The following is a 20,433-nucleotide window of genomic DNA, read 5'->3' on the forward strand; positions in this document are numbered from 1 at the left end:
CTGTCCAGCACAGAGAGAGCTCTCCACAGAGCAGCCTCCATCACCACCGTCCCTCTGTCAGACAGAGCTTCAGAGAGGAGGGGGAGGGGTTTACAGAGGGGGGAGGGGTTTACAGAGGGGGGGAGGGGTTTACAGAGGGGGAGGGAGAATGAAAAAATATAAAAGACAATTGAGAGGAAGAGGAGGAGGAGAGAGGGGGGGTAGAGGGAGAGGAGGAGGAGAGAGGGGGGGGTAGAGGGAGAGGAGGAGGAGAGAGGGGGGGTAGAGGGAGAGGAGGAGGAGAGAGGGGGAGGACTTCAAAGGGCTGGAGGCTTTAATTAGAACAATGACTGAGGGGGCTTATCTGGCAGCCTCTGTGACAGATCCTGACACCACACACACCAACACACACCCCAAAAAACATACCAACACACACACACCGCCAAACACACACACCAACACATACACCAAGTCCTGTTGTGGCTCAGTTGGGGTCTTCCTGCACATCACCCCTGACTGCAGCACAATCCTGTATCGTTAGTTATTCGGTGTTAATTGTCATCTTTCTTCACCGGTCATTCTTTGTGAGACACACACAAATAATCATTTTTTATATTAATTTCCTTGCTACAAACCAAGCAAGGAAACAAAACCATACATTAAAATGTACACAGTACACCCTTAACATGTAAATGATTGTTGTTTCGATTATCATAAATGATAATATTCACATAAACTGAACTTCCTACATTTAGCAGAATGTTCTAGAGCCCCCCCCCCCCTCTCCTGGCCTACCTCTCAGTGCACTCTGGGGCATCCTGTACACCTGCCGTCCCACAGGTGTTAAAGAACACCAGCCAATCAACAGCAACTCCAACAGTGACATCAGCAGCATGGCTGCCCCACACCTGGGCATAGGTGAGCCCTTCCCACAAACCCAGGGGGAAAACACCTTCCACGTCAGCCCAGTCCTGTGGAGACACAGTGTGAGGAGGTGTGCCCGGGGTCTCTCTCTCCAGACGTCTGCCCCGGAGAGTGGATGGATCAACAGGAGACTAGGAGTCACCCCGGGGAGATATATACCACCACGCTAGCATGGGTGTGGGGAGAGGGGGTCACCAGTGGCCAATGCACAAACAACTAATTAATTAAGATGGTCACAGCAAATGGAAGAGAGAGAGACAGAGAGAGAGAGAGAGGGAGGTGTTCTGTTAGTCTCTGAAAGAGCTCATTGTTTGTATCTTCTCTCTGAGCTCACACACTTCAAAGCGTAGCGGCGTGGATCACAAGCCTGGCGACGTCCTTCATCACGTTCAGGGCTCCAGCAGCACAACCACACCAGTTCACATCACTCCTGTCTGTCCCACATGAAGTCATAGAAACAGTGACATGGTGAGAATACAGCCAGGGTCAACATATCCCATGCCCATGAAGCACATGTAGAAACATTCACAGAAGAAACCAGATTTCAGTCGTTTTTGTTATTAGGTGAGTTTGGTTTTCACTTTTTCACAAAATATATTAGACTACTGCTCATCTTCCATATGAATGTTCCATTAAGTACAGCATCACCTGGAGGTTACAGCTATATCCAACTATGAGCACCTGTGACTGCAGGTTAGCTGTGGACAGCACCAAGCCCTTCCGCTTACAGCTGCACTTCACACCAAATACTTCAGTTACAGGGACAGAGCCTATAGGGGAGGAGCCTATAGGGTGGCAGTTATAGGAGAGGAGCCTTTAGGCTGGTGGTTATAGGGGAGGAGCCTATAGAGTGGTGGTTCTAGGGTAGGTGCCTATAGGCTGGTGGTTATAGGGTAGGAGCCTATAGGGTGGTGGTTATAGGGTAGGAGCCTATAGAGTGGTGGTTATAGGGTAGGAGCCTATAGAGTGGTGGTTATAGGGTAGGAGCCTATAGGGTGGTGGTTATAGGGTAGGAGCCTATAGGGTGGTGGTTATAGGGTAGGAGCCTATAGGGTGGTGGTTATAGGGTAGGAGCCTATAGGGTGGTGGTTATAGGGTAGGAGCTTATAGAATGGTGGTTATAGGGTAGGAGCCTATAGGGTGGTGGTTATAGGGTAGGAGCCTATAGGGTGGTGGTTATAGGGTAGGAGCCTATAGAATGGTGGTTATAGGGTAGGAGCTATAGGGTGGTGGTTATAGGGTAGGAGCCTATAGGGTGGTGGTTATAGGGTAGGAGCCTATAGAATGGTGGTTATAGGGTAGGAGCTATAGGGTGGTGGTTATAGGGTAGGAGCTATAGGGTGGTGGTTATAGGGTAGGAGCTATAGGGTGGTGGTTATAGGGTAGGAGCCTATAGAGTGGTGGTTATAGGGGAGGAGCCTATAGAGTGGTGGTTATAGGGTAGGAGCCTATAGAATGGTGGTTATAGGGTAGGAGCTATAGGGTGACAGATATGAAGGCAGAATTTATAGAGATACAACATAGTTTTCTTTTGTAAATCCTGTCCCAGGTATCAACGGCTTGCCAGTTTAATGCCTTAAACAAAAAACTGTCGATATTTACAATATTTAAATTAAATGAGGTGATGATGGAGATAATGATCGAGGCAGGAACAGCATTATGGTACTTGTGTGTGTTTGGGAGCGGTCAGCTCAGGAGGAGGGCTGAAGGGATAAAAGCAATGAGCCGCTGGCCCAAAACCCTGCAGTCAAACCAAACCTGCAGTCTACAGAGAGAGGGAGAGAGAGGAAGGGAGGGAGAGAGAGAGGAAGAGAGAGAGAAAGAAAGAGGAACAGGTCAACACACCAGCTGCTTCCATTCATCCTCTCCCGTCTCTGTGAACTCATCCTCCACTCTTTGATGTGGCCGATTACACTGCTTCACTGTTCTCTCTCTCTTCCACTCCATTACTCTCTCTCCATCCTTCCTGCACCACCCAAGATGCGGAGCACTGAACTCTCAAAGAAGCTGAGGGTGGGTTGAGAACACCGCACCACTGGTATCTGGTTACAGGAGACAACTGTAGAAATCTTGTCCTTGTGTACCCTGCCTGTAGGGGGCAGGAAGAGGGGGTGTGTCCTGGTCCGTGTGAAAGTGTTTGTGGCTGCAGACCACGAGGCAAGTTACTGTGTGTGTGTTTAAGGAGGGGTAACTATATGAAGAATGTCAACGTGTGCTTAACACACAACTTATGAACCGCACGCACACACGCATGCACACACACACACACACCATGGTGAATAACATCCAGGTATTGTGTCCTACTTATGCCAGTGTTCTTCGTCATCATCTAGTGTGAAACACAACTGAAAACTGGGTCAGAGGGTTCCAGACACACTCTTGCGTGCTAGCTCACACACACACACACACAAATCTGGCCCTTAGTTTACTCATTTTAGTTCATACACTTGTGTGTCCACAGGACCCAGCATGGTGTTTGGTACCATTCCCACGACTCCTACCACACTGCATGTGTGTCCTCCACTATGGAGCAGCATACAGACGTGACCTCTACAAACGTGACAGCAGGGCTGGACACATGTGCACCACAGCAGGGCTGGACACGTGTGCACCACAGGAGAGGGCAAAAGTCTTCATAGTTATTTGATGATGGACAGCATATCAGATGCATGTTTACAGAACGTTTCAGTAAGTGGTGAAAATAAAATTATTGGAGTTCACTCACTTTATTCATTTCACCTTTTGAATAGAACAAGCTGAAAATACAACATCAACAAACAACAACGCAGCCTCTTTTCAACTTTACACAGGTTCTAATCTTTCAAGTAAGTACATCCAGATGCCATATTATACAGGCAAAAGAAAAAAGACAAAAACAGCAAAATACAAAATGGTGAACTCTCCCAAACTGTCCCATTAAAGAGCAGGTTATAAAGCCACTGTGTGTTACTGTTTTAATCACTTTGCTTGTCTTTAAGGGAAGCTCTGTGCTCCAAGCTCTCTGGTGCCCTCTCCTGTCCAGGAGATTGAGCTGCTGACGAAGAGGAGGATGACGATGCAGTAGCAGACAGAATCTCATGAATGTTACACACCTATAATGGATCACACCAAAACACCAGTACCGCACCAGAACACAACAGAATCATAATCACACATCAAAAACATTAATACCCTACTACATACAAAAATTTGTTTGCTCACTGTGCATGTAACATTTGTACCACAATTTTTGACAACTTTGAACACTAAAAATAAATAAAACAATAAATAAAGTAATAAAATAAAGAGTCTGGTGAGTATTTCAACCATGACTTTAACAATCATGAAGAAGGTCCATTCCTGTTGGATCCAGCGTGTGAAGATGTCAACGTCCAACCAAACCACACCTGGCCTTCTCTCCACTGCTTTGTGACCCGACCCAACTCACCAGGTAGACATCAAGCGTCACACAAGGTCAGAGAGGCGTGACAGAGCCGAGGACACACCCCCTCTGCTGTGCAGGGGAGGGGTGGGATTGGTGGAGAGGGAAGCAGGTGACCTACCTCAGCCTGGAGCTGCTGGATTGTGTGGAGACGACCCTCTCCGCTCCGCCTCAGTCTGTCTACCTGCAGATCTATGGCGCTACACACAGTCTCACAGCTGACGCACCTATACACACACACACACACACACACACACGGGCATATTCAATAAATAAACATTCAGAGCTCAATCTAATCAGAGCTCATCCTTCCACTTATGCTGTAAATATAACTACCTAAAAATCAGTGCATCCATTTACACACATGCTCATAACACACTCTCCTAGCCGTTACTCTGAAAGCCCTATGGTGCCAGTCTGGCAGGTGCCCTGACCAGGTTGAGAGGGTCTGGCCGAGCCGTGCAGCGTCCTGGAAGCGCGTGTCCCGTCCAACGCAGGCGTCCACCTCCAGATGCTGCCCAAGGTGGTCCAGTTTGCCCCTGACCACATCGGAGTACACAGCTTCGATCAGAAGGTCTTCCAACTGCCTCACACTGGCCAGACGCAGTGTCTGCTGCAGGACACTATATGGGATACACTACACACACACACACACACACACACACACACACACACACACACACACACACACAAGGCTCTGGTGTGAATGAGTTTTGCTATCTATTTGTCTAAGAGTTGCATTTGCGAGGGAAATTAAATCCAAACATTAAAACTTAATTTAAACATACAACACCTTCATATAGATACGTCTGCACATACCTGTGTGTTTGCAGCCAAACTAGCGATTGTTAAGTGCCTTAGTTTATTCTTCTGAGCCTCAGAGAGGGGTGGCAGGGTGTTCTTGTTAGCTGAAAACATACGACCTACATCAGTTCCCAGTCACAGAGACCTTACATGGCATATGTGTATGCTACGTTGTGCTGGCAGTCCAACAGCCACACCCAAGTGTCAAGCACAAAAATAATAATTTACCTTCATAATCGTTATATGTGCCATAGGCGAATAAGTCCAAAAGTTTGGCGTAACCAGCACTGGGACCCACCGACAGCTAAACGGCGAAGAGAAACACAGTGAGGCCTCCTGTTGTATGTCCACCACACAGGCCCGTTTGGACCCTGGTGTGATTTACCTCTTTAACACAGGGCAGCTCCAGAAACTCGCCAAAGCTGTAAACTCCAGGGGCCTCCAGCAGCTGGTTTATGAGTGAAACTAAACCGGCTCCTTTTAACGTTTCTGCTAGTAACACAAACTGTTCTAATAAAGGGTCGCCGTGACTGTGTTTTAGCTCATTAGCCATTCGGCTAGCTAACTCATAAACCACTGTTAATACACAGGAGATAGCAAAGAAACTGCAAAATAAACTACAAAAATTACGATGCTGAAGGCGAAACTATTATGTCGGTATCTGTAAAGCCCAAGTCTCCACAGCAACATAGAAAGCTGACTAGTTAGGTTGTAGCATAATTCGCCTGGCTGGAGTTAGCTGCTGTTAGCTAGTGTGTTAGCTGGACTGTTAGCTGCTCTGTTAGCTAATGCGTTAGCTGGACTGTTAGCTAGTGTGTTAGCTGCTCTGTTAGCTAGTGTGTTAGCTGCTCTGTTAGCTAATGCATTAGCTGCTCTGTTAGCTAATGCGTTAGCTGCTGTTAGCTAGTGTGTTAGCTGCTCTGTTAGCTAATGCATTAGCTGCTCTGTTAGCTAGTGTGTTAGCTGCTCTGTTAGCTAATGCGTTAGCTGCTCTGTTAGCTAGTGTGTTAGCTTTACTGTTAGCTAGTGTGTTAGCTTTACTGTTAGCTAGTGTGTTAGCTGGTTGGGCTAACTCTGCTATCTTGACTACCTACGCTAACAACACTAACGTCCTAACTGACGGACACCTGAGGCGAGGCCTCTAAGTCGGAACAGGCCACACGGGATAAATGCCGCCCACCCAGCGCCCTCGGCTGGGTTCATCACCCGTGAATATCCGCCTACGGTGGAACGGGACGCAGTAATAATCTAGCGGGGAAGCGGGAGCGACGTCAGGGGCCGCTGAGGCGATCTGCGATATCGAGCTGTGTTAGCCAACTAGCGCGTTAGCTAACGCCCGTTGATCAGGTGTGTTACAGGGTTGCCAGATAACTCAACAGTGGCGAGTTTTAATATTTCAATATCCAGCTTTCGTAAGAAACGTTATAATTTTTCAGTTATTGTTCGCGACTACCGAGAGGCTCGATGATTCGGTTGGCAAAACGGATATTTAGGACTCGCGCCCTAATTTCAGTTTATAAGCTAATAACGGCATCGATAACTGATAATGACTTTAACAGTGTTACACACCCAACAGTGTTGGGGACACAGATACAAACCTGCTCTGTTCATGTGTATATACAATGACACACTGATTTTTCAGTGCAACTTAAATAAACAATCATTTTACCACTATAAACTAGCAAACAGTATTTGTGAAAGTGGACTATTAGTTTTTATTTTTCTGTAAAGTGCAGCTCTCAGGAGTAAATCACTTTTTATCTTCAAATGAAAGACTACGGACGACAGACCGGGTCCATCCACACGGAGGCGACCAGGTGTCGGTGTAATGAATTTCATTATGTGAAGAATCACTGGCAAAATGTCCCAATGTACTTAATTGTCCTTTAAATTTGAAGTGCGGTAGCGCTTTGCTAAGAGGGCGATGGGGTTGGAGATAGCCTGTCTGTTACAGCTCACACACATCATACAGGTTAAACAGGTATTCACCTACCTGTGCTTTGATTTTAATACTAGATATTAAATATGCATTTATAGACATACATATACAGATGTTACAATAGCCTGTTTACATGTACATACGTGCATTTTTATGTTTTTTGTATTAAATATAAATATTTAGTACAGAAATAACAGCATATGTTTGTCTTTCTGTGGTTAATCACACTAGAGGGCTATGGCTCCACCCATCATTAGAAATATGAAGTAAGGTTAATCTGACTGGGGGGATTCGTAGATTGTTTACGCAGACAACAGCTACACTGTACAGGCTGCTCTCATATTTCAACTTTGTTTCAGAGAGTGGAAGTAACTGATTTAATGGAAGGATGTGTGCTGTTTAGTTCACTGTCAGTAAGCAGCTCATTGATATAAAATGTGCAGCCTTCAAGCTCAGTTTTAATAGCCCCAGACTGTGCAAGAGAGGGTTAAGATTATTCTGTTCCAAGGCTTACCAGCAGAGGGCAGCATTAACCAGCTCATTACATTACATCACTTCAGTGCCCACAGAGAATGAATTTACTGTGTGCCGAGTTCTCATCCTCAGTTCTCCGACAGGCACTGTGTGTTTTTAAAAACCACTACGTCATTATATCCCCCCATGCCCCCTCAACGAATGTGTAGTTATGCCCACGAGAGCACACTGCTGAAACCCGTATGTCACACAGTTAAACACTGGCCTGTATTAGCAGGAATTGCATAATTTATTCATCAAAACACCCACAAAATACCAAACAAATACATCAGAGGTTGGTTAGATGTTCACAATTAACGTCTTGCAAACTCCTACTGTGGAACTCTAACTGTGAAACACATCACATGAGAAGGTCAGTTTTCATGTTAAAACTTACAAATTCTCTTCTTAAAATTATATTGATACCAAGGCCAAACTATGAGCAGGGTATTTAAATTCTGACATACAGTTAAATGAGAACTCTGAGAGCTTATTATAGATTACAATTTAATTTGGGGTTTCACTGTATATTACATCATCATGTTTACTAATGAAAAATTAATAACTATCTATTGCACACATCACAGACTTTAATGGGTCATATATCTAAAGCCATAAAGGTTCCCAACAGAGTAATGAGCATGTCAGCCCTCAATCACATCATATTGTGGCACATCTCACGTGTGTTCCATCACATCATGTGGCACATCTCACGTGTGTGTTCCATCACATCATATTGCGGCACCTCTCACGTGTGTGTTCCATCACATATTGCGGCACATCTCACGTGTGTGTTCCATCACATCATATTGCGGCACATCTCACGTGTGTGTTCCATCACATCATATTGTGGCACATCTCACGTGTGTGTTCCATCACATCATATTGTGGCACATCTCACGTGTGTGTTCCATCACATCATATTGCGGCACATCTCACGTGTGTGTTCCATCACATCATATTGCGGCACATCTCACGTGTGTGTTCCATCACATCATATTGCGGCACATCTCACGTGTGTGTTCCATCACATCATATTGTGGCACATCTCACGTGTGTGTTCCATCACATCATATTGTGGCACATCTCACGTGTGTGTTCCATCACATCATATTGCGGCACATCTCACGTGTGTGTTCCATCACATCATATTGTGGCACATCTCACGTGTGTGTTCCTTCACAGCTGTCATGACTTCTGAACAGTATACTACATTTGTTATTGTTTTTTATGAATGCTTTTTGCCCATATTTAATTTTTTACTTCTTTTAATGAGTGCTCTATGTAGGATTATCATATCTTAAAAAAAGATTTTTGTGCTTTAGTTTACTTTCTAAAACGACAACGTTCAATAAAATGAATATTGTTGGTGAATAGCACACAGGCTCTTTAGCATACGGCATATACCCTGTTTGCATATTTCCTAGCTCTACAAGGATTGTGTTGTTGATAGCTTAACTGTCTTCATACTGAATGTCATAGGCAAGTGGTCCGTCGATGGCAAAGCCAACATAGAAGGACACTTTCTCTGTGCTGTGCCCACTTCTTATTCCACCGAGGTAAGTAGGTCTGACAGGGATCCTCAGGTTTTCGTACTCAGCATAAAGCTCCCCTTGCTCACTTGTGCCATTTACTCTCAGGAGCTTGTCTTTAATTTTCGGCTCCTTGAAAATGTCTGCACTTTGCCAGAGAACATTTCGCTCTCGAACGTTAGTGAAACAACTATCAAGAGCAGCTTTGGAAATCAGTCTGTCTAATCCATCCGACTTGCCAAGATAAAAGTGGACGATTGGAGTTCTTGCTCTCAATAAATGGGAAAATTGCTTCCGACATGAAATTCTTATCCTTTCCACATATGTTTTTATCTCTTTGTTTTGGTCATGATCCTCTCTCCTGGGCCATAGTAACAGAAGTGCTAGGTAGTAGGGCTCTGGATGCTGGTGCAGTAATCCAACTTCTTGCAAAATTTCCTTCAAAAGGTCATTCAGTTCCTTCTGAGTTTTTGCCAATTTTGAATCAGGTTTGCTCAGTTTAAGGATTATGTGTGTGAGTAAATGATTCATTCTGTCCTGAAGAGACTTGGGGCTAGCGTTTTTGTAGATGAATGAATGTTTCTCAGCGATTTGTTCAATCATTTTGTTCCCGGACTCCGAAAGCTGAAGAATTCTTGGGAAGTAGTTTGCTCTATTTTCTTCCAGGAACATCCTGCACTCTTCAGTTTCCATGAATAAGCTCAGTTTAGGTTTACATTTTTTTGCCCTTTGTTTTTCCTCTGACGATGAACAAAATAATGAGATGTAACTTTTAAAGTGTTCAGATATCCAGTTTCTGTTCTTGTCCTGCTTTTCTCTGTCAACAAGCCCTTTATATCTCGTGTAAGTGAAATACTCCTCAAGAAATTTAAAATCATTGTCCAAAACTGACTTCAAAGAAGTCAGAAATGTTTCATAGTCTTTTAACACATCAATTAATTTCCCTTGTGAATCACTCTGATCTGTGGGGATGGACGTCGAGTGCATTTTTCCTTTCAAAAATTGCTTTAGGTATTCATAAGAGTCGTACTTTCTCTCAAACATTGGAAGTCCTTTAACAATGTCAAAGACTGTCATAGTCATGTCAATTTCACTCATGTATCCTGATATGTTATAAGTGTTTTGCTTCCAGTGACGTCTGTCCTCAACATCAGCATTATCATCTGTCTTTGCCAAGATCTGAGCTCTTTGGAAAGCTTGTATGGCAGCTTTAGCTAGCTCAAGAAATTCTCTCAAATCCTCAGCTGTAAGGGGTGTTTGGTCTTGCTTTTTCATTTCAAGTTTTTGTCTTAGTTCACTTCGTGACACTTGGCCAACTGTGTCAACTGTGTATGAGTTTTCTTTGATAGCTTTAGCATTGTTTGCCCAGTCCTTTGCAAGGGCAAAGTTCTTTTCACTCAGATAGTAGTGCCTTGCTAATGCTTGAGGGAATGCAAAGTCTTTATCAAATCTCTTTGATGCTTGAGTTAATATGTCTTGAATTTTTTTGAGGCCATTTTGTTCAGATTTTATGTCTTCAATTAAAGGTGAAAATAGTGTGTCTTTTTCATCACCCTCTGTCTTGCGTTGCCGTGTGATTAGCATGTTCTTCAGTGACTGCAGGAGGTTATCTCTGCCTATTCCTCTTCTAAAAAACAGATCACAGTGTAACATGTTAAGGATTATGTCAGATTTTGGGCTTCTGTGCCTCTCCTCTAATACCTTGACACACTCTGCTGCAATCCGTTGATGAACAAAGCGGATGGCTTTGTGTACTCCATATTCAACTTGGTGTTCAATTAGCAAACATGAGTAAGGCTCCATTTTATCCAACACAGTTTCCTTACCCCAGAGTCTCCTCTTGATGTCAAGGAAATCCTCACAGAGAGATACGGAGATGTTAGATTCGGCTACATATGTCATCAACAGTGCAAGAATAGAGAGGAGTTGTGCTTGTTTGCTTCCAACATCAACATCTCTCAAGATGTTTTCTGCAACATTTTTCACATAATCCTCATTAAAATTAGATTTCATGATCATAAAACAGTAGAAATTTTCAGGTGTCTCATGGATTTCTTGAAGTTCTTGAAGTTTCACTTCAAAAGCTTGTTGCTCATCCTTTGACAGAGCTGCAGTGATGTACTCACTGTCAATCACACAATTTTTGTATTTTTCTTTTGCTGTTTTTGAACGTAAGCAATTCAGGATAATAACAAGTGCATCCAGTTCACCTATCATTTTCCTTAAACAGTGCTGCAGCTCTTGTGTGTTCTCTGTTTCTTCTGAGTCTTCCACTAATAACAGGACTGGATTTGTAAATGAAAGCCCACTTTTCCCAAACCTTAAGAGCTGGACAACTTGTTGTGCCACTTCTGTTTTTGACACAGTGTTATCTTTTAACACCGCGCATCTGAATTCTCTTCTGAGATCCCACATTACATGCATGGCTAAAGTTGTGCCACCACAGCCAGGTTGATGGAAAAGGTTCACCATTACACACTTACTCGTGGGCTCTTTGGTCTGAGATCTGATCATTTTAATGATCTGAGTATATTTGTCCCGTTTTATAAATGGCTTTGTTGGGGTTTTCTCTGCGAAATAAAAGTTCCACCATTGCACTTTATCCCCTCTGTAGAATCCAGCCTCTGTTGTTTTTTTGAAGTCTTGGAATTCTTTACTGTCTTCGTCATACACGTTTTCACATTGGTTTTGGCACAGGATGTCCAAAGCAGGCACTGAATCTTCATCTATTTGTTTTAGAAGCACTGAGCTTCCTCCATCAGAAGGCAGCAGTCTATCTGTTGTTTTGTGTTTGCCAAGTCCCAGTATGGTTCCATTGATCTGACTGAGTTCTAATTCACAGATGTTTTGCCCAGCTTGCTCAGTTCTGGTTTGGATGAAATCTTTCCATTTGTGAAATGCATTGTCTGATGTGCAAATGCTTATAATGTTTTGTGTTCCTCTGAGATTCTTGTAAAATGACATGAATGTTTCAAATATTGGATCATTCATAGCTTCAACAGCAGAGAGAAGAAGGAAGATAACTAAGAATCTCCCTCTTGGAAGAGTATCTGGATTGCACAGGTAGGACACCATGTCCTGAACATCTCCAGCTTTGGTTATCAACCACTCACTAGGAGGAAGGGGTTTGTCACCTTCCTTATTGATGTCCACTCTTCCATTGCACAACACCCAGCTGGTTTGTTTGTACAAGTTTAGATTTTGTGTTAATGTTCCTGGATCACCATGGAACAGCTCTGGAGTGTGAATATTTGCAATTCTAACTTTTCTGTATTCGTGGCATGAGCCATTTTTCACAGAATCTGGATCAAAGTCCAGCACACAGAAAAGTTTTAGAGTAGTCAGAAACTGGAAATGTTGGAGTTGATCAGGGTGGCTTTTGTTTGTTACAATTATGTAGTAATTATAATAGTCTAGAGTCCCCCCTCCACATGTCAACAGATTAACCAGTTTTTCTCCGTCGTTTGGTCTTTTTTTTCTTTGAGACTTAATTTCTGCCTCCTTTCTTGCTGTGTCCAGAACCTTGCTGTTTCTCGTCACTTTAGACATTTCAACTTGCAGCTCGCTGGGATTTCCAATTTTATACACATCTCTAGTTGCAGCTCCTTCTCTTATAAACAGTGATTTTCCTTTGCTTTTCTTCCATTGATTCTCCTCATCAAAGGTCTGGATACTGTATGTCTTTCCACAAACTATGTTGTGATTTGGGACAACATCCACCTCTATGACGACCTTCCCAGACAAGGTGCTGTTATTGGACAGCACTTCCACAAAACGTGGCTGTCTGATGCATCTCTTCGCATCATCAGTGTTTTCTTCAAAGCTTGATTTAATGCCCTGGAAAAAGTGATCAATGATGACATCTTGTTCATTGACACTGACGCCAATAATCTCACCGTGAGAATATTCTGAGTTTTTGGAATCTGCTATACCAAAGTGGATTGTTCCATTTGTTCTGCTGTTCATACATCCTGCTGCAAACCTGAACACCTCTCTGTTGATTTTTTTCTTCATTGCATCAGTGTTTTCTGCTCTTGCTAAAAGCTTATATTCATGTACCGGAGCAGTTAGATTACTTGGTCCTGATTCTGGTGGTAAGCAGTAATTTTCAATGTATCTGTGGGAAGCAGAATGCTGGTCAAATGGACAGAAACTACATGTAAATTTAGATTTATTTGGCTTCGTGGACAGTGATTCTACTTTGATTTTTTCCGTTTGTAACGACATCTCTGACACATCACTTTGAGTCATTTGTGAAGATTTTGCTGCTGATTCTTTATGTTGTGTGTTGATAGTTTTAGTCCTTTCAAGGAGGCTTTTTTCTGTGCATGATTCTGCTGTTGGAGTGATTGAACTTCTAGATGTTGGTTCGTTTTTGCTTTGTTCTTTGCAGATATCAGGGCTGGATTTGATGGATGTAATATCAGGGCTGGATTTGATTGATTTAATATCAGGACTGGATCCTTTATGTGATTTTTGCTTGTTTTTTTTTTGTTTCTTACATCCTGATTGCTGTTTACCTTCTGACATGCTGTGATCAGATATTTCTTTTATATCTGGCTTTGCATCAGTATCCTGAGTGCTTGAATATCCAGTATCTGAATTTAATTGTGTTTGAGAGATGTTGGTTGATGTGACCCTATGTTGTTCATTGTTATAGGTCTTTCTTAAAGCCTCTAATGTGTTTATAATTTGAACAGCTGGACCAAACTTAATGCCTAGTTGTTTCAGATCCTCCGATTTAAAGCACACCAGTTCTTTCCCTGATACTTCCTCCTCGTACAGTCTGGCGGCCCACGCTTGGTCCACCTTCAGATCGTCTGTCAGCCAGTGGCGAACTTGCTCTTTTGTCCACTCTTCGACTCTCCGAGGGAGTTCTGTTTTGTGACTCATGTCTAGACTGAAAGAACAGTTTAAATAAACATTCACTGAAATAACCTCTCTCATTCCTTCTAGTCAAAATTTCATTGCAAAAAGTAATAAAAAAAAACAGCTAAGGCAAAAAATAACAGGCATTAAAATTTTGGATAGATTGTCATATCAGTACCTACCTGGTCTCGTGAGATATGCATGCCTCTGAGCGCATTTTTGTAGAACCACAACCACATACCATTAGCTATGTTTTTTCAGCGATTCCTATTCCAATGATCCTTTTCCCATAAATCGTTCAGATTCTGGGTAGAAGGGGTACATATTTTTAAAAACTGATTTTATATTTAGGGGCACTTGAGGTATGTTTCTGCTGCACAACAACGTAACTGTAACGCCTAGCTCCGCCCTCCACCCCTGTCTCGTGTTGTCTGTCCTCGTCCTGCCTTGTTTCCCGATTTCTATGGTTACCTGTTGTCTGTCACGCCCCTCTACCGTGTTTTCCTGCCCCTTGATTATTGTTCCCACATGTTTTATTTAGTTCCTGGTGTTTCAGTGTATTTTTTTTTTTCAGTGTCTCCCTGGTCGGCCATTGTTTCTGATTGCGTCACATTTGTGCGTTGTCCTGGGTTACCTTACGCTTCTGATTCCCCTGTTCCTGTTGTTCTGGTTGTTCGTGTTCTGATTCATGCTTTCCGTTAGTTCGTAGTTTTTCTATTCTCCTTGTTTGTAAATTTATATTGTGTTTGACTTCTTGAGCCTTCGTGTCGTGGTTGTTCCCGGTTTCATTGTTTGTATTCCTTATGTTATTCTGTTTATTAGCTCCCGTACGTGTTACGCTTCCTGTAGGGTCATTTGTATTACTTGTATTTAAATGTGTCTTCGTATTTAAACCCCATAATCATGTGTTCACCCTTGCCTGGTTTTTCCGTTTAGTTGTTTTTCTTGTTTATTAAATTCATATAATTCTTCTCCCGCACTTGATCCCGTCTGCCCATTCAAATCGTTACAGTAACTTAGCATGAGGCATTCTCAGATGATTTCAGAAGATTTTTTAAAGCTAACACTAATGATTGACATCTTTAAGATAGTGTAGCTTAAAAAAACATATCAGCTGCAATCCATCTTTCCTACCTGCACCTTTCTGCCACTGGCATCCCCAGTTTCACTTAACTAGATAACCTAGCTAACTAGAGTTAACCCTAACCCTAGATTACCTAGCTAACTAATGCTTAGTCTGGGAGACCAAGTCGGTACAAATTTGTGGTTCTGTAAAAAAGTGCGCTGAGATATGAGACCAGGTTGGTAAATACATAGATACGTAAATATCACTGAAAATAAATTTACTGTACCATTTATTTGTTTTGTAATCATGACATTATATGTTCTTTGAGATCTCAGCAGGTAAGGTAGGCTTCATACTGACTCTTAAGATTGCATTACTTATATTCATCATGTGATCATATACTGCCACAAAAATATATTTCTACACTACTTGCAGTTATTAGGCTACATTTGACATTTTCATTACAACAAGATGTCACTAATTGCTGGATTTTATCCAACGAAATACCATTTTACATGTTTGTATAAGCATTTTCTTTATGAAAGAATACGTTTTAAAGTTTCTTTATATTCTTTCAATCTAAATTGTAGGAATGCATCTACAAAATATCTTTTTTAACACTGCCAAGTATTCATTGTTTAAAAATATCAGCCTATTTGCCAGTGGTAATTCACTTGAATACATAATATATAGATCCGGTCCATAATCATAAACATTTGACCCACCTTGGCTTCCAAGTTCCAAACCTCAAGAAAATGTCATGCTATTCTCTCCACACACTTGTTTGTTTAATCTGCTGATGGGGAAAAAAAGTTTTATTCAGTAAATACAAACATATTTTCACTCAATTTCACTCATATATTTCTGGCTCATTCTTAAATGTTTATGCTAAACCAGCACCACCCAGTGACACTTTTACTGACTTTACACCAAGATAAAGGCGTCTGTTCAGAATGTAACTAAACAATCATGTATTTAAGTTTGTCTGTGTGTCTTCAATACTTAAGAGAGATCTTGGCTCAAGAACAGACAAGAAATGCAGTCGAGGGCAAATCTGCAGTTCAACAAGTGAGTACTGAATGTGTGGGCACACACCCTGTTGGAATTTCAAGTGTGATCTCCCATAGTCTTTAGTGCAGTAGTGGCTGAACATGAGAGACACAGCTTTATAGACACATAGTGACAGTGACGCTGTGATTACTCAGGCCATAGACTAGTTATAAATCTACAACTTTCAAATTTGTCAAGGAAAATTGACTTTTCTCTTCTCAAGAATATTTCAAGAATTCCTAAAAATTCTGTTTGAAGAATATCACTTTGATGATAAGTAATCTTTCATATAATTCTTTTTTATATATTATTGAGGAGAGCAAAAGCCTTGCATAACAGTAATTAACCTATCTGCTGTGACTTGACAACTACACAGAAATACTTTTCTACGGTAAGTATATTAGCCATTCATTATGGTTATAAAAGAGGAAGTTCTCAAAAAGAAGCTCTCATAAACAGGTTAAGCAACATCTTAAGACAAACTAATATGCAAAAGGAAAAAGGTCTGTGTCAACTGCATGTGTGTTTTTGTGTCTGTGTTGCCTGTGTGTGTGTGTGTGTGTGTGTATGAGTGTGTGTGTGTGTGTGTGTGTGTGTGTGTGTGTGTATGAGTGTGTGTGTGTGTGTGTGTGTGTGTGTGTGTGTGTGTGTGTGTGTGTGTGTGTGTGTGTGTGTATGAGTGTGTGTGTGTGTGTGTGTGTGTGTGTGTGTGTGTGTGTGTGTGTGTGTGTATGAGTGTGTGTGTGTGTGTGTGTGTGTGTGAGTGTGTGTGTGTGTGTATGTGTGTGTGTGTGTGTGTGTGTGTGTATGAGTGTGTATGAGTGTGTGTGTGTGTGTGTGTGTGTGTGTGTGTGTATGAGTGTGTGTGAGTGTGTGTGTGTGTGTATGTGTGTGTGTGTGTGTGTGTGTGTGTGTGTGTGTGTATGAGTGTGTGTGTGTGTGTGTGTGTGTGTGTGTGTGTGTGTGTGTGTGTGTGTGTGTGTGTGTATGAGTGTGTGTGTGTGTGTATGAGTGTGTGTGTGTGTGTGTGTGTGTGTGTGTGTGTATGAGTGTGTGTGTGTGTGTGTGTGTGTGTGTGTGTGTGTATGAGTGTGTGTGTGTGTGTATGAGTGTGTGTGTGTGTGTGTGTGTGTGTGTGTGTGTGTGTGTGTGTGTGTGCTCTTGGCTCATTACCACCACTTGGAAGCTAGGGTGTGGTGGTTAGGGAACTGGTCTTGGGACTGGAGGGATGTGGACACTTAACCTCAACTGCTCCCTGTATGCTGGACTAGGGCTGCCCACCACTCTGGGCACGTTTGACCACAGCCCCCTAGTGATCACTAGTGTGTGTGTTCTCACTGCCCAGATGGGTAAATGTGGAGGATTCATTCCGAAAATCACAATTGGCAACTTAACTTAGATTTGGTTAGTCATGTTCAGATGAAAGGCCAGCTAATGAGCTGAGGAGTTAACTAGCAGATACTGCAACACAGAAATGCTGAGACATTAAAACAGCCGTGAGTGATGACAGTGATGTCATAATGTCATTCAACATGGTGATGTAATTGTCATACTGCACAGTGATGTCATAATGTTAAACTGTGCTGTGATGTCATAATGTCAGTTATGTCACTTGTTCATGCTCGTCCTGGGGGGTGTTGTGTGTGTGTGTTTGACATTGTTAGGGGCCTGTCTAACAGTGGGTTCCTGTCTATTTTCTGTCCTCTCTGTTTGCTGTATGCCTGATGTCATCACTGTTTCTGGGGCTGAAGTCTCCCACTAAATGGTACTGGAGACTGGTACCAGTAAGTCCTCTGGTGGGTCTTCCCTGTCCCCTGAGCTGCCAGTCTTATGTCCTCCTGTGCTACATAAGACACCCAGATCTTTATCATCTGGATTTGGGCAGTTTTTTATTTGGCTTCTGATGATGCATGTGCAGTGGTGGAGCTAGACTTTTTTTCAAGGGGTGGCCAAAGAGTGAGCAAGGCTTTATCAGAGGGGTCCATATACAAATAATGAACGAAAGGAAACACATATTTTCTCTTAAAGTGACCATTTCCAGTGGGGTGACACTAGGGGTGGCAAGGGCTCTGTTGGTGTGGCAACTGCCCCTCCTGCCCCCCTTTGGCTCCGCCACTGTGCATGTGTGAACAGGTGTGAATCTGAATCCTCCCAAAACCACATCCTGACCCCTCCTCATTTCTAGTGCTTTAAAATGGTGAATGGAACACGTAATTATGAAATGTTATGGGAGGACTAAAATATGCACTAAAATATACTACGAATTAGTAGTATAATTTTTTTTTCCCATTAATTATTCATTAAATTGTGGTTGGATGTTCAAGTAATTCACAATAACTAACGAAATATATCTTAAACTAATAATTGTAATGCAGCGTGTGTTGTGGTGCGAGGAGGCGGACACAAACGCTGAGGAGGAGGGGTTTATTAAGGGGAATTCCACAATCATGGTCGTAATGGCAGGGACGGGTCATATCGTAAGGGCAGTCCGAACACGAAAGGTAAACAGGCATGACTAACACATAAGGAGAACTCACAGGGTAACGGGATAAAAACTAGAAAGAAATACATGAATTAATAAAGAACAATAGAGTAACCGAGCAAACATAGAATGACACATAGAACTGGGTCTAATCCTCAATGTAACTGTAACGTTTGCGACGAATGTAGGAAAAAGAAACTTAAAGGTGAAACGAAACTTAATGTTTTCCCGGAAGACTGTGGGAGAGCAGAAGGGAAGAGGCCACAGTGGCCTTGAGAAGAACACGATGAGCTCCCTCAGTACAAGCAGTCTTTAGATAAGCAGGCAGGCAATTACAAAGGAGCAGGTGGGTTTCGAATGGAGAGCAGCGAGGGTGGGGGAGTTATCGAAACTTAGAGAGAAATAGTATGAAAGAGAGGACATCGCCCAAGACAGGAACTTTTTGCTCGGACGCTGCTGAGATCAACTTGGGTTAGGTAGACTTCTAGGCAACTAGTACCAGTGCACTGGAGAGTTTGTACCACGTACACTTTGGCTATTTTGTACTCGCTTTTATTCTATATAAATTTATCTGAAAATAACTTTTGGTGTCAAACTTTGCTTGGGTCACTCAGTCAAAACCAATCGGTTCATCGGGGCAGTGTTGGGGCCCATCTGGGTCAGGAGAAAAAATCCCAACATGGGCAGGCATGTGGCAAGTGCAGGATTTAACTAATTTATTCAAGTGATAACAAATACTACTTATAATATACAGAACCCGGGGAGAGAACCAGAAACGAGAGAAGCAAAACAGAAAGAAAGAAACAATCGCCAACCAGACAATACTCATAGAAGGAAACACTTAACAAGAACCAACAATACAATAGAGAAATAACGGAAAACGAACAGCGCACACACACACGTAACAAGGGAGCTACTGAACTAAGGACACGAGCGGGCTACAATGTAAAACATACTAATCAACTTCAAAGAACAGCGGAGAAACTATGAGGGGAAACCAAACACAACCAAGACAGGAACTAGGGCATTAACTACACAAGTGACAGGAACACGGAGCTCTAAGACAGATAAATAAAGTAGCTAAAAGACACAGAAGACATACCACTGAGGAACGAAGAATCCGGAGACTGCAAAGTAGCAGCAGGGAGGATGTACGAACAATGACCGACAAAGAGGAACAGGGGAAACTAAATACACAGAAAACGGAGAGGAAACGAGAGAGGACATCCTAAGAACATGGGTGTGACAGACAGAGGGAACTATGGCAACGGGGAAACAAGGCGGGACAAGGGAGGAGGGCGGAGTTTGGCGTGACAGTAACAGCAGTGACGGTCCTGAAAACTGTGGTGTCCAGTTGAACAGATCTTCCTGCTCTCTTATTATTATTATTATTATTATTATTATTATAAAGGGCTTGATCAATTGTTTATAAAGGGCTTAAACCACAACCATGTGTGACAGCAACATAAATCCAGAGGTGTCCAGTAATGTAATTACTCAATACTGATGGATTATAATGTATTATCATTACTCATTACTGATATATTACAACGTCATTATAATGCTACCACATTCCGGTGTGTTCCCTGTGGCGAGTGACCAGTAGGAGGTGTGGCTACTGTTAGGAGGCGTGGCTCTTTAATCACTGAGTTTACAGGATGTGCTTTTCTGGTCAAATACGTACTTTGGATCTATTTAATAATACAGGGTAATTTTCCTGAGGTTACCATGGACACTGTTGTTTGGTGAAACCTGTCATGACAAATAATAGATTTTCCTTAACTGGTTACATTATATGCAAATTATACTCACAGTAGTGGGAATGGTCTTTAAGGTGGAGTAGTGTGAGGGTCC

The 20,433-nt window shown here is 42.5% G+C and overlaps 3 protein-coding genes across 7 annotated transcripts in view; all 3 read right to left on the reverse strand.

Annotated features, from left to right (window-relative positions):
• prss56 (serine protease 56) overlaps positions 1–1,852 on the reverse strand; it is a 15,505-nt gene extending 13,653 nt beyond the window's left edge. Inside the window, exons 1-2 of one of the 2 annotated variants that reach the window (XR_013122411.1) lie at positions 775–1,852; positions 1–67 (exon numbers count right to left, since the gene is read on the reverse strand). The exon at positions 1–67 is cut by the window's left edge and continues 92 nt beyond it. Coding sequence is in view for 1 of the 2 variants with exons in the window: in XM_076981913.1 (XP_076838028.1) it covers positions 1–67; positions 775–895 (188 nt within the window). In the remaining variant the exon portion in view is untranslated. The remainder of the gene's footprint in view (positions 68–774) is intronic. The other variant, XM_076981913.1, reaches the window with a different exon arrangement.
• Positions 1,853–3,618: 1,766 nt separating this feature from the next.
• On the reverse strand, positions 3,619–7,666 carry LOC143483422 (COP9 signalosome complex subunit 7b-like). Its single transcript, XM_076982292.1, has 6 exons — positions 5,514–7,666; positions 5,357–5,432; positions 5,144–5,232; positions 4,759–4,961; positions 4,446–4,551; positions 3,619–3,995 (listed from the first exon to the last, which is right to left on the reverse strand). Exons 1-6 carry the CDS (start codon positions 5,679–5,681, stop codon positions 3,858–3,860), a joined length of 780 nt encoding a protein of 259 aa, XP_076838407.1. The 5' UTR covers positions 5,682–7,666; the 3' UTR covers positions 3,619–3,857.
• Positions 7,667–7,811: 145 nt separating this feature from the next.
• LOC143483421 (sterile alpha motif domain-containing protein 9-like) lies at positions 7,812–19,816 on the reverse strand. Of its 4 annotated transcripts, none has more exons than XM_076982291.1 (3): positions 19,682–19,816; positions 15,773–15,840; positions 7,812–14,007 (listed from the first exon to the last, which is right to left on the reverse strand). In XM_076982291.1, exon 3 carries the CDS (start codon positions 14,003–14,005, stop codon positions 9,035–9,037), a length of 4,971 nt encoding a protein of 1,656 aa, XP_076838406.1. In that variant the 5' UTR covers positions 14,006–14,007; positions 15,773–15,840; positions 19,682–19,816; the 3' UTR covers positions 7,812–9,034. The 4 variants fall into 4 exon arrangements, with proteins under 4 accessions (XP_076838406.1, XP_076838404.1, XP_076838405.1 ...); XM_076982289.1 differs by having other exon boundaries at positions 7,812–14,012; XM_076982290.1 differs by having other exon boundaries at positions 15,773–15,843.
• Positions 19,817–20,433: the final 617 nt, after the last annotated feature.

The sequence above is a fragment of the Brachyhypopomus gauderio genome, chromosome 19 (genome assembly GCF_052324685.1).
Source record: "Brachyhypopomus gauderio isolate BG-103 chromosome 19, BGAUD_0.2, whole genome shotgun sequence".
NCBI classification, from domain to species: domain Eukaryota; kingdom Metazoa; phylum Chordata; class Actinopteri; order Gymnotiformes; family Hypopomidae; genus Brachyhypopomus; species Brachyhypopomus gauderio.

What these genes read in the sequence shown, in the direction of transcription:
- LOC143483422 (XM_076982292.1), bottom strand. Translation starts at nt 5,681, where the DNA reads ATGGCTAATGAGCTAAAACACAGTCACGGCGACCCTTTATTAGAACAG. An exon ending in CACATATAACGATTATGAAG is followed by an intron (nt 5,233 to 5,356) that starts GTAAATTATTAT and finishes GTATGTTTTCAG; the next exon opens with CTAACAAGAACACCCTGCCA. An exon ending in GGCCAGACCCTCTCAACCTG is followed by an intron (nt 4,552 to 4,758) that starts GTCAGGGCACCT and finishes GTGTGTGTATAG; the next exon opens with GTGCGTCAGCTGTGAGACTG.
- LOC143483421 (XM_076982291.1), bottom strand. Translation starts at nt 14,005, where the DNA reads ATGAGTCACAAAACAGAACTCCCTCGGAGAGTCGAAGAGTGGACAAAA.